Source organism: Argentina silus (genome assembly GCF_951799395.1).
Source record: "Argentina silus genome assembly, chromosome: 12".
Lineage (NCBI taxonomy): Eukaryota > Metazoa > Chordata > Actinopteri > Argentiniformes > Argentinidae > Argentina > Argentina silus.
Genome location: NC_139666.1, coordinates 2,859,667 through 2,876,795, shown reverse-complemented (window position 1 = coordinate 2,876,795; position 17,129 = coordinate 2,859,667). Strand labels below are relative to the sequence as shown.

The 17,129-nt window shown below is 44.1% G+C and overlaps 1 protein-coding gene across 1 annotated transcript in view; it reads right to left on the bottom strand.

The window, feature by feature from the left end:
• The window catches only part of slc4a3 (solute carrier family 4 member 3), a gene marked incomplete at its 5' end in the record, with an annotated part of 37,736 nt that extends 20,952 nt beyond the window's left edge, over positions 1–16,784 (bottom strand). Inside the window, 5 exons of the mRNA XM_083682039.1 lie at positions 3,477–3,697; positions 5,116–5,288; positions 6,812–7,059; positions 8,058–8,226; positions 16,731–16,784. Coding sequence (XP_083538165.1) covers positions 3,477–3,697; positions 5,116–5,288; positions 6,812–7,059; positions 8,058–8,226; positions 16,731–16,784 — 865 coding nt within the window. The remainder of the gene's footprint in view (positions 1–3,476; positions 3,698–5,115; positions 5,289–6,811; positions 7,060–8,057; positions 8,227–16,730) is intronic.
• Positions 16,785–17,129: the final 345 nt, after the last annotated feature.

The following is a 17,129-nucleotide window of genomic DNA, read 5'->3' as shown; positions in this document are numbered from 1 at the left end:
TGCTCTGGCATTCTGAACACAATCAGGTTGTGTTTCCATAGTCACTGGTGGCCCACATCCCCGTCACATCTCCCCCTGTTATCTCACTCTGTCAGTCCCCCCCAATGTCTTCACTGTAACATTATACATATCTTTACTGAGCAACTTACAGTATGGTATGCACATATTCATACTGATTTAGACCGACTGATCATTCACTTGCTGCAGCAGGATACTGATAGTAAACCTTTCATTCACATTCATTCAATATAATTAAATGTAAATATCCATAAATATACCAATGTGCGCTGGCGAATGAATGAATGAATGAATGAGATGTGGAGCAGAAGGGGAGAGTGTAGGGGAAGGAGCGGATATGAGAGGCGCATGGCCTGATAGCGTTGGTCTTGTTCCACTGAATCCCTGCGTTGTATTTCCATCTGGTTTTGCGACCGGTCAATGATTCCCATGCTGTGTAAAAGCAGGAAATGCCCGGGGCAGGGTCACTGGTGAAGGAGAATCGACCCTGGCCCTCTGTGTTAATTACTGCCGCAGGATGGGATGGACCAGGCCATGGAGGGACACCTCTCTCTCTCTGCCCAACCTACCCTCTCTCAATCTCTCTCTGCCCAACCTACCCTCTCTCAATCTCTCTCTACCTAAACTACCCTATCTTAATCTCTCTCTGCCTGAACTACCCTATCTTAATCTCTCTCTACCTAAACTACCCTCCCTCAATCTCTCTCTACCTAAACTACCCTCCCTCAATCTCTCTCTACCTAAACTACCCTCCCTCAATCTCTCTCTGCCTAAACTACCCTCCCTCAATCTCTCTCTACCTAAACTACCCTCCCTCAATCACTCTCTACCTAAACTACCCTCCCTCAATCTCTCTCTGCCTGAACTACCCTCCCTCAATCTCTCTCTGCCTGAACTACCCTACCTCAATCTCTCTCTACCTAAACTACCCTCCCTCAATCTCTCTCTACCTAAACTACCCTCCCTCAATCTCTCTCTACCTAAACTACCCTCCCTCAATCTCTCTCTGCCTAAACTACCCTCCCTCAATCTCTCTCTACCTAAACTACCCTCCCTCAATCACTCTCTACCTAAACTACCCTCCCTCAATCTCTCTCTGCCTGAACTACCCTCCCTCAATCTCTCTCTGCCTGAACTACCCTAACTCAATCTCTCTCTACCTAAACTACCCTCTCTCAATCTCTCTCTGCCTAAACTACCCTATCTTAATCTCTCTCTGCCTGAACTACCCTCCCTCAATCTCTCTCTGCCTGAACTACCCTCCCTCAATCTCTCTCTGCCTGAACTACCCTCCCTCAATCTCTCTCTGCCCAAACTACCCTCCCTCAATCTCTCTCCCTACCTTTCTCTCTCCCACTGTCTCCCTCTCTCTCTGTCTCTCTTACCCTCTCAGTTTTCTGTTGTTTTACCCCTGACATTCACCCACATGAATACCAGCAAACACAAGCATATTATGCAGGTCAGTATACTCACAGACCGACAGTCTACTCATTAAATCGTGTACCTATACACAATAGTACGCATTTGTGTTCTGGTTGACGCATTCGAGAGATGTGAGGGTATGTGAGGGTAAGTGAATTTACGTTACTTGCGTAAGAAGTTAATTTATATTAACTTTGAATTAGACAGTTAGGCAGTATTAAATTAAAGGCAATAACTTTGAGTAATTGAGGTAAGGATAAGTTGTCAGGGGAAGGCATAAGCAAACATTAGCAACAATAATTAGCAAATATTGTTGTCCATAGTGCAATTCAAACCAGTGCGGGTTGCAAGGCAAGCTGTTAATGCTCACACACACACACACACACACACACACACACACACACACACACACACATACACACATACAGCCTCTCTCTTCCCTCTTCAACATAAATGCAGTCACTCCCCTTTGACTCATCCACCCCATCACAGGCCCAAAGATGTCGCCGTGTAAATCCAAACACTGTGCATATAAAAACCACCGATGCCTATCTTACGTAGTCTGTATCACATCCCCTAAATGTCATATCATGATTGCCCACAGGACAGAGGAAATCAGATAACCATCCACTATTGCATATTAAAAGGATCTTGCATTAGCTTATCAAATTTCTGATACATTATGCAGTACTACGTATTCTACACACAACATATCACATTACGTCACAAAACGTAAGTTATACAATATCCTACAGTATATACAACATTCGCATTGTAGGTTTCAATAGGTGGCAAAAAGGAATTTCGGGGAATGCAGAAAGAAAAATTACAAAGATAGGTGTAATTTCTTTCTATTCCACTGGAGGGTGCTCTACACCTATTGACTTTCCCAGAATTTTCTGTTATTACACTTAGTTTCTTGTATTAACTTGTACACTTACATTTCATGCCAATTTCCATTACTGGGATGTCATCATATTGTAGCTGTTGCATTGCACGTACTCGCAGGCTACTACTAGGCACCTTAAATGTCCCACAGCAAAGCAGCTGGGAAGGAAACTGGAGCATGGGATTCAATTTGAACAATCTCTCTGTCATTTTCTGTGAAATGAGGAGCCGAGAACATGGGTGGTGTACAGAAATGCACAGAAAAAAAAATTGATATTCAAATTGACTCGGCTGACTAATAATTCAAGCAAATATGCCATTATTAAAGGTAGAATCCAATTATTTTTCAGCCGAATGACTGGCCCGCCATTTGATTTGGCATAAATGCACACAGGCACGCATGCATGCGGGCACGCACACATAATATTAAACTACAGCAACATCACAAATGCTCCCTCAGTCACTCCACAAAGCAAAGAGTATATGAACCACCACTGCGTTCATCACTGTCATGTGATGGAGATGACTATACTGAAATTCGGATGAGAAGATGGGTAAATTGTGGCCATGAAGGGAAGCACATGGTCAGCAACAATACTCAAATAGTCTGTGGCATTCAAGGCATTGGCATTGGTATTAACGGGCCCAAAGTGTGCCAAGAAAACATTCCCCACACCATTACACCACCTCCACCATGAGAAGGTGTACAGGTGTTCCTAATAAAGTGCTCAGTGAGTGTATAGCTTCAAAATATAAAAACTCAAAGCATGCTAATTTGCATCAAACCGTGCATCCAGATTGAATTTGAGAGTAGTAACATTTCACTAACTCTATCACTCAGATTTATGTTGTGGGGCCGACATTTTTTTTTTGTTTAGAATAACAGAATGTGGCTTTAATGCCAAGGTTTTGAAGCAAAACTAACACTACCATCTTTTTGGGAGTTTAGCGCATACTAATTACAATGAATGAGGTCAACCAATGACCTCAGATCTCATCGAGGGTTCATTGCTGGTATGGTTATTGGTATGGTTTCATAACCCCAAGTCAGTCAGTGCCATAACATAACCATCCTATCGTCCATCCATGTATTATTTGTGTATTTCCCCCTGTGGCCACAGAGGGGCAGTGTCTGCAGCTCTACTCACTCTTCATGTCGTCCAGATCGGCGCTGGCCAGCATCTGGGCCTCTGCCTCGTCTGTGGGGACCTTCTGGTACACGGCCGTCTCCATGGCCGTCATGCTGCCGATGCAGATGCGCTCTCGCAAGTCGTAGCTGGTCCGCTGGGCCCCCGCCAGGCGATGGAGGGGCTTCCTCCTGAACCAGCCCCGCGTGGTCAGAACAGGGGGGTCCGCCGATCGGGGGAACCTGGAGGGGGACAGAGGGGTTCAGGGGGGTTCAGGCTCCCTTTTTGACTTCTGCATTTTTAATGCTTTTAGAGAGTTCAGAAATAGAGTGGTACTTTGCTACAGATGATGTGCACTTGAGAGTGACGACCCTTGCAAAAATCGCTTTTGCTTTTTGGCAAACACTACAAAGACTTGAAATTGCAACCATGGGAAGTAAATTGGTATTAAAGGTATTAAAGGTATTAAAGGTATCCACCATTGTGGTGAACTAGAAAACGCAAACCAATTCAGGTCATGACTTTTTTTTTTTTTTTTTTTTTTTTCTTTTACAAATGTTAGATCTCAAATTGTTAATCTCTGCTTTTTTTTCTAAAAAAATAAATAAATGAATATTTTGTATTCATTGTTTTGTATTGGATTGTATCACACTTTCAAATGATATCAAACCTTCAGCACAATCTATTTAGGACAAACATCTTAGCTTGACTGCCAGTATGAATCATCAAGAAGTGATCTGATGGTTTAGGGCAGTGTGGTCCATCTAGCACCAGAGGGCGCCAGAGCCCCGCCAGCACAGCAGCATCACCACTGCACTGCCACACTATCCTCACAGAGCAAGTTGTTGGCTGCTATCACTCAAAGCACAGCAGCATAACATTACATGGCATTATCATAATGTTTCCTCTATGCTGCAGCGGTAAAAAACCCGTCAGATTAACTGCTGAGTGCCTTTTTCCATCAAGGCATTAGAAGAGACAAGTACCTGGACCACCATGCATCCCTTGACCTCCCAGCAGCTCCATACATTATTCAAACCATTACCAAATTATTCATATTGTGATTGCCATGTGTGTTTATCAGCCAGATGGGTTTCCTTATAAAGATCACATCTAGGATACAGCCCCCCAGGCCATAAGCAGACCCACTGGGGCCTTGTGAGCCACATTAAGATGTCCCTTTGATGTTTTTTAATGTTCATGTAAAAATAAAATTGGGGTAAATGTAGCCTTGCATAGCCATACCTAAAAATTGCGTTGTTCTCACGAGATCTGTATCATTAGACTAGCCGATCTGGCTTAGATGGAACTTAGACGGAGTGATGGGAGAATGTGCTCACAATGTCATTGGATGCTACATTCCAAGAACCTTCCACAACATGTCCGTAGAGTTGTTGCTAAATGCTATCTTGCAACATAAAGAAAATGGAAGAAAAACTGAATTTTACTTTGCCAGAGGTGTGACCAATACACAAAATCTAGTCGATGAAGACATTAGGTTAGGTGTTTGATTGGTTTAATGTGTGGCGAGGCGTCACTCATTTAAAACAGGTTTCTAGTTCCTTTCTGCAAAGGATACCCCTACGCTTTCTGAACTAGGAAAGCCTGGTCACAACAAGGTTAGGGTCAATTGGAACTGTGTTGAGAAAAAAAGGAGAACCTATTCGATGACTCTTCCTCCCCCTCGTCATCGTCCGCCCGGCCTTGGACCCCCTTCTCCTGCTCCTCTGCTTTTCCTGTGGTGGGCGTGGCCTCGTGTTGTTCACTTTCCATGTGGAAGGTTGTGTAGGTGGGGAGCGGCGGGCCCAAGTCCACCTCACTCCCCAAGATAAACTGAGAGGAGAGGAGAACGATTACATTGGTTATACTGTAGACAATCTCCCTGGTTCTGGGTGCAGACAGAGAGGGACACAGCGCATTCGTAGACACATATTCATCTGTCTCTGTCCATCTGAAATGCAACTCTTTTGAAATGAAAATCGGCTATGCTTTAAAAGGGCCATTCGCGGGTGTGAATTGGCTGCACCACCACTGTGTTTACAATGAGAAAAGTGTGGTGTTGTGGCTTGTAAAAGTAACCAAGATTTTTCTCAGGGAGAAAAACAACAATTAGCGCAAAATAAAAACTCCTAGTAAGGTTTGAGGTTACGGCAGCACAATCAGCACCGTCTACTGTTTCCACACCTCCCCTCAGACTACAGAGAGGCAAGGAAGAGCCTGCTGTCTCTCAACAATGTTGTTAGAAACTTTCAGGATTGCCGTGGTGATAAACTGTCTCCCCGGTTACGTTTACTAAGCGCATTGCCACGTTTTCCACATTGTTTACCCGGAATGGTGGGCTAGCTAATTTGCAACTGCAGATAACGCTGTGTAAAAACTTTTGATAACTGTTTGTCATCTCTGGTGTATGTCAAAGCATGACTCCCACAGAAAAACAATGGACTCTGGTGCTTTCCTGTCTTTAACATACAGACCCTGAACGTTTCATCTGAAGGTCCAATACCGAAGTCAGTAGTTTGAGATAAAGTCACTGGAACCATGAATCCAAAAGTTCAAGGCAGGAACTGTCCGGTCCAAATCTTGCAAATCCAGAGGGTGGGGTACGATGATGCCAAGCTCTTTTTCTGGCTCTCTCTCTTTTTACTTATTTTTTTCATTTGCACACATAAGAACAGAGAGAATGACAAAAAAGAAAACAGACATGACAAACTCTTTCTCTCTCTCTCTCTCTCTCTCTCTCTCTCTCTCTTTCTCTCTCTCTCAGACACCTGTTAAACTACTACTAAGCAGATCTTTATCTTTCCTGAGTCAGCGACCTGCTCTCAAATGTATCATCTTACACAAGAGAGATGTGAAAGGACAGTTCCCAGCCATTTCCCAGGTCTCATATCAAACACATTCTAAGAGTGACAGGCATTTTCATGAATGAATAAAATAATCAAGCAGGAACCAAAATTAAAACAATAATGACTGCAAACATTCCTATTGGTTGTTACATCATGAGACCTAACCTTGTCTCTGGGGGCAGACTTTTGCCTGTCTGTGGTCGAAAAGAAGTAGAAAGAATTCTCAGTGGAGGTACTTTCCAGTCCTCTACATCTTCAGGATATTTTAATATTTCAACTTGGTCCACTAAAGTTTCATTTGGTTTCATCAGATTTCTTTGCTAGAATTACCAACCACTGCCAAGGTAGACAACAAAAAGCACGCTGAAGAAGAGGAAGTTAGAGAGAAGGGAAGCAGAGATGCTAAGAAAAGCAGATTGGGCGAAGAGAATCTGAATGAAAGCGGTGGGGTCATCACAAGCGGAATAAATTGTTTTTTCGTCCAGCTACAAAAGATCAATCTCATATTACCTGTGGTTGGTCAAGCAGCTCGGTGGGGGTGGCCTCCAAGCCCTGCCCATCGGTCTCAGACTCCGCCTCTTCTTCGTCTACTTCATGGATGGTGGGCGTGACCTCAGAGGGGGGCATGGAGGTCTTTTTTTTCTTGCGCTTCTTCTTGCGCCGGCGGTCCATGCTGAGCACCCTCTTGCGTAGGCGCTGGGGTGGGGGCAGGTGGGTGGATAGTGGGTGATGGGTGTGATGGAAGGTGTGGCGGTGGTCTGTGGAGGGAAGGGGAGGGGAGGGGAGGGGAGGGGAGGGGAGGGGAGGGAAGGGGAGGGGAGGGGAGGGGGAGAGAGGAAGAGAAATCAGGTGATGATATTCCACAACGCCACTTACAGGCAGCAGTGGAATGAGTGAATATGGACATGTTTTATTCCCATCCTACTCTTAACATCTAATGCTTTTAGTAAGTAAATAAATAAATGCTTTTCAATACTTTTTGTAAAGCTTCCATTAGAGCGTGGCCAGCGGCAGTTATTTTTTGAATAACAAAGATTTCCACGTGAAAACCATCTGGATCAACATTGCCAAGACAAGGAAAGTATACTTATATGCATAATACATTCATTGTATATCTTATTTCAGGGTACTTCAGGGTATAAAAAGTAGATTTAATTTTCATCCCCAGAAAATATACTAGTAGTATACTTTCTGAAAGTATACTTTAACTTCATTTAACTAAAATTGTATTTCAGTACACTTATAAAAATACACTTTATTTACATCCCTGGAAAATATATAGCTAGTACACTTTCTGAAAGTATTCTTTAATTTAATATCTTATGAAGTGTAATTTTGTATACTTTTTGAAAGTGCACTTCAATTTCATTCAAATAAAGTTATATTGTAGTACAATACTTACAAATAGTACACTACTTTTATACTTTAGAAGTGTACTAGTAGCGTACATTCTAAGAATACTCTTTATTTCATATTTTACAAAGTATACTGTTGTATATATATCATTTTAAATATATACTTTATTTTCCTGTCTTTTCAAATGTATTAAATAATACTTCTCAAAAACACACTGTCCAAAATGTGAACTAAAATACACTTTCAGAAAATATTTCATCTTGATCTCATCCAGTGCCCTCCATGAAGTATTGGAAAGCATTTTGTCTTCGTTGAGCTCTGCACTCCAACAGTTTGGGTTTGAAATTTCCCTGGATTCCAAGAATGCTTTGAGGTCCAAAAAACTATTGGCTGGGCTTACACTCAAAATCCTTCTCATTGTAGTGGCGGCCCATTTTCTCTCCGCTGCTGGTGGTAGAGTCTGTGATGATGTCACCAAACCTCTCCACAGACAGAGCTTTCTCCCAGTCCTCCTCCTCCTCCTCCTGCTCCTCGCCTGAACCCTCCTCATCCTCCTCCTTCACCTGAACCTAAAGAGAGAGAGGGTGGGTGGGGTGAATGAGAGAGGTTGAAGAGAAAGGGGAAGAGGGTGGGTAGGGGCAATGGAGAGAAGGGGGAGGGAGAGAGAGAGAGTGAGAGAGAGAGAGCAATAGAAACACAGAGAGAGAGTGTTTAAGGCATTTTCTCACATATTGTGTCAATCTCTCCAATGCTTCAAATTATTGCTAACAAGCAGGTAAAAGTACAGCTAGTTGTGTAGGGTTGCTAAGTAACATCTGAGAAGGCACATTTATGTATTTACATTGTTAACAGCCAATCCAATTGTGTCTGTCTGGTCACATGTTGTCACACTTCTATCCTGAGTGAGGGTAGTTGTTAGCCTACCAGCCAATCACCTTCATATGTGGCTTGGGACACACTGACTAGACAGGAGAGGAACCTGCCTGTTACATTTTAAACCCCCTTGGCTCCTACCAAGTCTACTAGGTGAGCTCAAAATCCATAACAAACATATCCCACTCATTTCAGCAATAAACACCATTTTAGCATCAAGTCAGGACATCATTTGTACTCTACACGATGCATGTTCTACAACGAACTCCAGTATCCAAAATACACAATGAAAACACATTCTCAATAAAATAACCTAATTGGTTGAAACTGTGCAGGCGCTGCCACGACCTGACACACAGTAAAAAAACACGTGAAGCACGGTTTCACAGTGTCGATATTGTATTTCACGACCAAGCAATTTGAATGCCTTGTGTTAAGTGTGTGTCTGGGTAATGTCGCTAGTTAAACAGTGATAGAGGTGAAACTGCTCTTGGCAAACTTGCTGAATTACTGAACTGCTCCTATGTAGTATATGAAATGTTAATTATGGGTGGACTGGTTGACGCACTAATCCGACAAGCTTAAAGATGTATGCAGTGATCTCAACTCGACACAGTTAATATCCAAGCCCATGCAGCCTAATTTGAAAAACCCTGGGAAATCTCCCCTGATTGACATTATACATTGTGTGTGTGAGAGATACTAAACTTTCAAAGTCTAATCCCTGTACGATTTCAAAGAGTCTTTTAAGAATGTCGATACATGGTTTTCTACATGAACTGTATCAGTGTGATATACCTAGTGTTTCCTACATTCCTGAGGCTCAATTATTCTTCCTCTATGTGTATTTATGTGGCAGATAAGCGTTCTCCAGTTAAAAGGTTGAGAATTAAGAATAGAGACAATCCTTGGTACTCTCCTGAGCTCTCTAAATAAATCTAGGAACGAAACCTAGCTTGGGCTAAGGGTAGATCTACTGATTTAGCTACTGGTTGGAAATCCTTCAGACAGCTCAGAAATATATGTACTGCTACAATATGATTAAGATGGCTAAATCAAGTTATTATTTAAACACTGTCTATGATTCTGGTGGTGTACATTTTGGAAAGCAGTTAAATCACTGAAACGCAGTAGTTCCTCTCCCTCTCTACCTCACCCAGTTTTATCCATTTATACCATCATTACGGATTCAAAAAAAAGAAGAAAAAAAGGAAGAAGTGAAGACTTTAACCACATTTCATCTCTGCAGGCTACCTAATTAAAAGAAACTATTATTTAAATATCCCGATCAGATTGATAGCCTGGCTAGGTTTCCTGCTTTCCTGGCTTGGTTTCAGGCCACTGAAATTACCTGCAGGATAGAACTTAATGAAGGTGTTCTGCAAAGTTCGATTCTAGGTCCACTGCTGTTAACCATTCACATAAATAATGTTGGTTTATCCTTGAACAACTGATGATACTGTCTACTACTGTGCCCCCTCAGCTCAGCAGGCTATTCCTGACCTTCAGCATGGTGTTTTATTCTATTAAAACATTGCTTATTGATCTTAAGCCGGTGCTGAATGAGGACAACCTTAAATGTATGTTTTTCTCTAGATCCGTAATATTGATTACAATGATCTGCATATTTGTGCCCTGAAAGGAGCCCAAAATGAACAAGTCCGACATTATAAGTACCTGGTCATTTGGATTTATGATGAACTGTCTTTTAAAAATCATGTTGAACTTGAGAGAGAGAGAGGGAGAGAGGGAGGGAGAGAGAGAGGGAGAGAGAGAGAGAGAGAGAGAGAGACCGAGAGAGAGAGAGAGAGGGAGGGAGAGAGAGAGGGAGAGAGGGAGAGAGAGAGCGAGAGACCGAGAGAGAGAGAGAGAGAGACAGAGGGAGAGAGGGAGGGAGAGAGAGAGAGAGAGAGAGAGGGAGAGAGAGAGAGAGAGAGACCGAGAGAGAGAGAGCAGAAGCATTACATTAGTGTGTCAAAAATTGATAGACAGACAGTATCAGTATCAGCTACTACAGTGTACACTTGGGGAACTGTCATTAATCAACTCACTTCAGTGCAGTCAGTGGATCAATAGTACAAAGTGCAGGGAGGAGGGATGGAACTAATATACTGCTGGGCCTCTACTGAGTACTGGAGAAGGGGTGGATCCTCCTCAGAGACTGCTGGGCCTCTACTGAGTACTGGAGAAGGGGTGGATCCTCCTCAGAGACTGCTGGGCCTCTACTGAGTACTGGAGAGGGGTGGATCCTCCTCAGAGACTGGTCTTTACATGGGGGCAAGTCTGATTGCTGATTGGCTACTTCCCTGTGGCCTCAAATTATGGGTTTATTCACCCCCATTTCCTTTACTACATGATCACTAGTCAAAAGAAACAAGAGAGAGATGAAATTCAGGGAAGCCATTATAAGGCTGAAATATCAGAAAACATCTGAAACATAGCCAAAACCTTAAACCTACCCAAATCAACAGTTTGGGACATCATTCAAATTGAATAAAGCATTGGTAAGCTCAGCAATCGCAAATGGCCTGGTAGGCCATGTAAGACTTCTACAGTGGATGACTGAAGAGTACCCCCAAAAAAACAAAAAAAACAACTGTCCCACAGATCAGGAACAGTCTCCAAGAGGTACAGTAGGCATGAATGTGTCAGAGACTGTCCAAATCCTCACCCTCAAGTTTGCAAGAATGCAGAATGTGACAAAATCATGAAAAAAAAGTGTACCCCATTAGCACAATTGTAGGTTGCATTTCTGGGAAGCTTTAGACATACATATGCCCCTGGGGCCAGTATTCACAAAACGTCTGTGTCGAGAATAGTTTGGATGTTGGGAATCTTTTGATTTGAAAGACTCTCTTCACACGTTGGATCTGAAAGACCCTCTTCACACGTTTGATCTGAAAGACCCTCTTCACACGTAGGGCTGTATCAGGCCCCGCCCCTGGTCTCCTCTCATTGACTCAGCTGACGTAATAAGCTGATCTCATCTAATGCCGCATTCACAGTGCCCTCGGAACGAGGAAACTTTCCAACTTGGAAACTCATTCAAAAATGATGCCTGAGTTTCTCACTCAAAGACTATCAGAATCTACCAATAAGAAGCTCTACACAAATAACTTGCGTGAATTTCAACATCAGAAGTTCAGAGTTCCCGAGATGGCATCAACGCCACATAATTAGCCCAGCTGACGTACAGTAGGGCTTCATCTAGCCCCGCCCCTGGTCTCTTCCCATTAGCCCAGCTGACGTAGGGCTGCAGCTGGCTGACCGGCGGCTGCTGCTGGGTGATGTTGCCATGGTAACGGTGTAGTCCCAGCTGGCCCCTGGGGTTACAGGCATGCATCCATGCGGTTTATGTAAACCCCCCCAAGTGGGTATCAGATGTGGCATTGTCTGACAGAGGTGAATGTTAAGGGCGATCAAGCTGAACAAGAGTGGAATGGAAGCTGTGTGTGTGTGTGTGTGTGTGTGTGTGTGTGTGTGTGTGTGTGTGTGTGTGTGTGTGTGTGTGTGTGTGTGTGTGTATGCTTGTCTGTTCTCTATATATATACACACATTTGCACAGATGAGAAGGTAGGGGCAAGTCCAAGTCTAATCATTCGGACTAGGAAGCCAAAGCAGATCCTCTCCAACAGCAGTGATCACAGTTCCATCTGTGCATGCATACTGCAGATGAACAATTCCCTGTTGTCCATGGTGAGTCATTATCCACTTATTGGAGACCCCCTCAGACACCTGATCACACATAACCCCTTTCACTGAGACCATGGTAATGAAGCATTCTGTCAAACGGGACATGAACGGTTCCCAGATAGCCCATGAGTCATCACTGTGGTCAACCTCATTTCATGAGTGGATCTTTACTGCAGCACAGAGATGTTTCAATGTTCCTTCCTTTCTACGCTGTCTTTTATGCTGCAGCAATGGGAGGGACAGACAAAAGGATAGTAAATCATAGTAAATCTTTTTCAACATCTTTTAAAACATGTTTGCATCTTTATATTTACAGTATGAACACAAAGAGTAATAATAGTCCTAAACAAATGCTCTACTTTTGTGATATTTACGATATGAAAGTAGTTATTTCACCCACTCAAGTGAAATAACAACAAGTGGGAAATATGTTTCAAATTCCTAGTTCCAAATCTCTGACTGTCTCCTAAAGTATTTTCGACGAGTGAGGAAGTGCAACGAGCGCTGGGGTTGGCCTTTAACAGCATTAACACTCTCCTCAGATTCATCCACACCCTTATATCTGAGGTAAACCAATCTGATGCTTTAATTATAAGTTACGGCAAGTAGTTCTTAGACCTGAAAGAGTGGATATTCATCAGGAAAGCCAGTATTAACACACACTTTTGAAGCTCCCTCCAGGGTGTATCCATTGCCCGGCTGCACTACTACGCTCTGCTCTGATAAAAACCTGTTAGGATATTCGTATGTGCTCACTCTTGGGCCACTTCCCAGGTGGTAGGAGCTGACAAGTGGGAGGAAAGTGAAGGCAGCTGCTGCTGCTGCCAGCTGTTGGCGCTGGTAAGAGGCCAGAGGTCACAGGAGGCCAGAGGTCACAGGAATGCTGGTTCAGCCGCTCAGTCCACAGGTTGAGGGACTGACGCCACCTTAGCACCGCTTGTCTCTTTTCCCAGCCGTTGGGACTTAACACCTGTTCCACTGATCTTAACTCCTATGAACTCCAATCAGTGCTCAGTGGTCTCTACCCTGTAACAACTACCATTGTACATGTACCTACCATTGATTGGTTTGGTGATGGTGAACAAAATGCTCAGATTCTCTTTTATTCAGATTTTGAAGCCAGTCACTACTCAATGTACCTTGTTGAGACCAGGCTTTCCTCGTTCAGAAGCCCTGGGGAAATCCTTTGCAGAATGTAGCTACTAAGAGGTGGAAACACAACTGAACTTCAATCCAAGCCAGATCAGCTAATCTAAACTTCTCCAGACCTCCAAAGGAGGTGTGAGAACAATATCATTTGGAGGTATGGCTACGTAAGACTACTACTAACAAATGACTGACAGACAATGAGCCAATTGTAACGGGCTCAGCGTCAGCAAGCTGCACGTAGGCCCTGGACCACAGATAAATGTTTCCTAAACTCTAAACCTAGAGAGACTACAGCATCTTTAGCCACCATTCAGACCAGAATCACTCGCTAGCAACAAAGTGTCCGGAAATCTATCATGAGCGAATTGACTGTTGGGCTATGCGACCAGAAAAGGCACCAGCAATGTTTTATACAAATTGTCACGGCGGCTTCGCCGAAGTACCAATCGGGGGGAGAATGTCACGCTAGCTATCGGCTGGTTTGGTAACCCAAACTCGCATGCTGACTCAAACCACCATGTCTGCTTGACTAGGCCATCTGTCACTGAGTTAAAAACCAACACATTCGCTCTGGAAGTGAGCATAAAGCCTGAGGTCTCAGCCAAGGTTACTCATCAAGTGTATTTCATTGGATCACTATTCACGGCTCCGTGCTGAAAGCATCGTGACTAAGCGACCGAATGACTTCAAGATGTGCAGCCATAAGATACGTCTGCTAAACAAACACACACAGCAGTTTTCTTTCTCTCCGTCTCTTGCTGGAAAATTGATTACTGCATAATCAGTTTTCTCTCTACTAGCAGTGCTCTCTGTCTTTCTCTCTGCACAGTCATCTCTCTCCTTAACTGAGGCGCTCTCCATCCTCCTCTCTCCATCCTCCTTCTCTCTCCATCCTCCCCTCTCCATCCTCCTCTCTCCATCCTCCTCTCTCCATCCTCCTCTCTCCATACTCCTCTCTCCATCCTCCTTCTCTCTCCATCCTCCCCTCTCCATCCTCCTCTCTCTCTCCATCCTCCTCTCTCCATCCTCCTCTCTCCATCCTCCTCTCTCCATCCTCCTCCTCTCTATCCTCCTCTCTCCATCCTCCTCTCTCCATCCTCCTCTCTCCATACTCCTCTCTCCATACGCACTCATTTCTTTATTTCTCTAATGCTCTCTTCTCCTCCCCCCTCTCTTCTCCTCCCCCCTCTCCCCTTCCTTTCCTGATGCCCTCCCCTTCTCCCCCTGCTAGTCTTCTCTCTCTCCGAGCCCCTGTCATCATCATCTCTCGAGGCAGTCCTTTCTCTTTATTTCTCACAGGACCGTTCTACTTCTCCCCCTCTCTTTGGCCAGTACAGTGTGTAGCTGAAATCCACCACTTCCACTCCACTTACCATGAATCAGCATTTGTATAGCATTTTTTACATAGACAAATGCCACCAAGTGCTTCACAACGAAAACAATACGAAACAATATAAACAACAAATACAATACAAACAATATGATCTAGCACCAAACCATAGACCCCCAAAAGTAAGCCAAGGAAAAAACTCCTCAGAGGGGAGAAAAATATAGGGCACAGTGGCAAGGAAAAACTCCCTGGGAGGAAGAAACCTTGAGAGGAACCAGACTCCAGGGGGACCCATCCTCCCCTGGCTGATCAGGTGCTGAACAGTAAACGAATGTGGAATGTGGTGTGGTGCAAGAGTCCAGGGGTTCATAGTGAAGGGCAGCTTCCTGGTGGGACCCGGGTGTTGTGGCAAGGACCAGGATGTAGGGCAGAGTAGACTCAGCTTGGACAAACTCAGGTGTCTAGTTTTGTGGGTGAAACCAAACAAACCTGCTTTTTACTTTGACATTTTCAAGCAGGAATATCATTGAGAGAAAATCACATAGAGAAAAAAATGTATGTGACTTTCCTAATAAATTATCAGTTCAATTACGATCAGTCAATTCAATGTGCTTTTCCCATCAGGGGGTCACCAACATTTGATTTTAAGGCCACCCTGCACTTAGGCACGGAGAGAAATATTTGTATTTCCATTTTGATGATATTGTTTGTAACTCATTTAGGGCTTGGCAGTTGGCACTCAGTCAATTAACCACTTCTGTAGAGAAAGCTTCTTGAGGAAGATTCTGGCCCTGATATTAAAATTGCTGGTCCAATAATCACCCACAAGTCATCAATAGCCACTTTTCGACAGAGTTGCCAGTGTGTGCCAAGGCCTACTAGCAGCCAGCTAGCGCTCAAAGTGCTCTGTGTTTCGAGCCTAGTGAACAAGCCTCTTCGAATTTCCACAGTTGGGCTTTCTAGTTTCACCCTGTATGATCTCCAGGTTGTTTACATTCTACAGTTCGTAAGGTGGGGAACTATGGAGACAATAGCAACACATAAAATTCTCTGGTTTCCCAATAGGTTCTGATAACTTAAGCACTTCATGACAATTGTATTTGTAAAAAGTGCTATTTAAATCCATTGGATTGTGAAGTTACAGTTGTGAGCTAGCTTGGATGATAAGAATATCCCTCCCTCGCTCTAAGCCGTGCGCCTGGCCCCGCTTGGCCTCATAAGGACCAGGGCGGTAGAGGAGGCTAAAAGCCAGACTTTTAAGCACCGAATATGCCTGGAATAAGCCCTGTTAAATTCTGGGAGTGACTGTGGAAAAGCAATTGACCATCGGTTAAACATCGGCACTACATATGCCAGCTCCCTTACCAACGCTATTGTTTCTTCTTCTACAGAAACTAAACTGCTAAAGCAACTCGTTGATAACTTATTCGAAGCAATCATATGTACAGTAGGCTATCAAGAAAAATATCAACAGATACAGGAGGACAAATGTATTTGTTGTAGGTCGCTTTGGATAAAGGCGTCTGCTAAGTCAATCTTTATCAAGACTTCAATTTGACGCACGCACACACAAACACACACATTAAATGTAATAGTGCACCTCTCCTGGTTTGGCCTGGAACTACGCCAATGGCCTTCACTCAGCTGGTTGCTTGGGAGATGCCGTAGCAACCAGGTCTAATTAGAGCTATTCAAGTCAGTCTACTTAGTCGACGTGAACACCATTGTCTGTTTCAGAATGCCAGTCAGACTGCTGCTCTGGATACGATCTCTCCTGAGAGAGGTTCAAGCCAAGAGGGATCGTATCCCCGTACACACAGACTGCTGCTGCTGCATACAGAGAGAAAGGGGCTGGTGTGCAGGGGGGTTGGCTGTTTGTTAAGATGTAGTGGGGTGGAGTGTATGTGTGTGTGTGTGTGTGTGTGTGTGTGTGTGTGTGTGTGTGTGTGTGTGTGTGTGTGTGTGTGTGTGTGTGTGTGTGCGTGCATGCGTGCGTACGACAAGAGCTGATGGGGGCTCACTTCTTACCTGATGCAGGTTGATCAACACATCTGTCTCAGGGGCATGGCCTCCTGCAGCCATGGGGCTGGGGACTGGGGACCGGGGGTAGGGGAGGGCTAGGCGTGACTGGGGAGGGAGAATGGGGGGGTGGGGGAGGGGGGGGCACAGCAGTGGGAGCTTGGGGATGGGGGGATCAGCCCTTTTCTTTCACGGTTGGGGTTCCAGTAAGCCTGTGGGGTGGCATAACCTGAGGAAGGGAGAGAGGAACAAGGAGAAGGTTAGGTGGAACAGTGTACAGGGAAGCGTTTTTTGTTCTTTTGGCTCTACACTCCAAATGTTTTGATTTTAAAACAAATCAACTATGGGGTTAGAGACACTCAACTTTTATTTGATGGTATTTGTGTACATATCGCTTTCACCATTCAG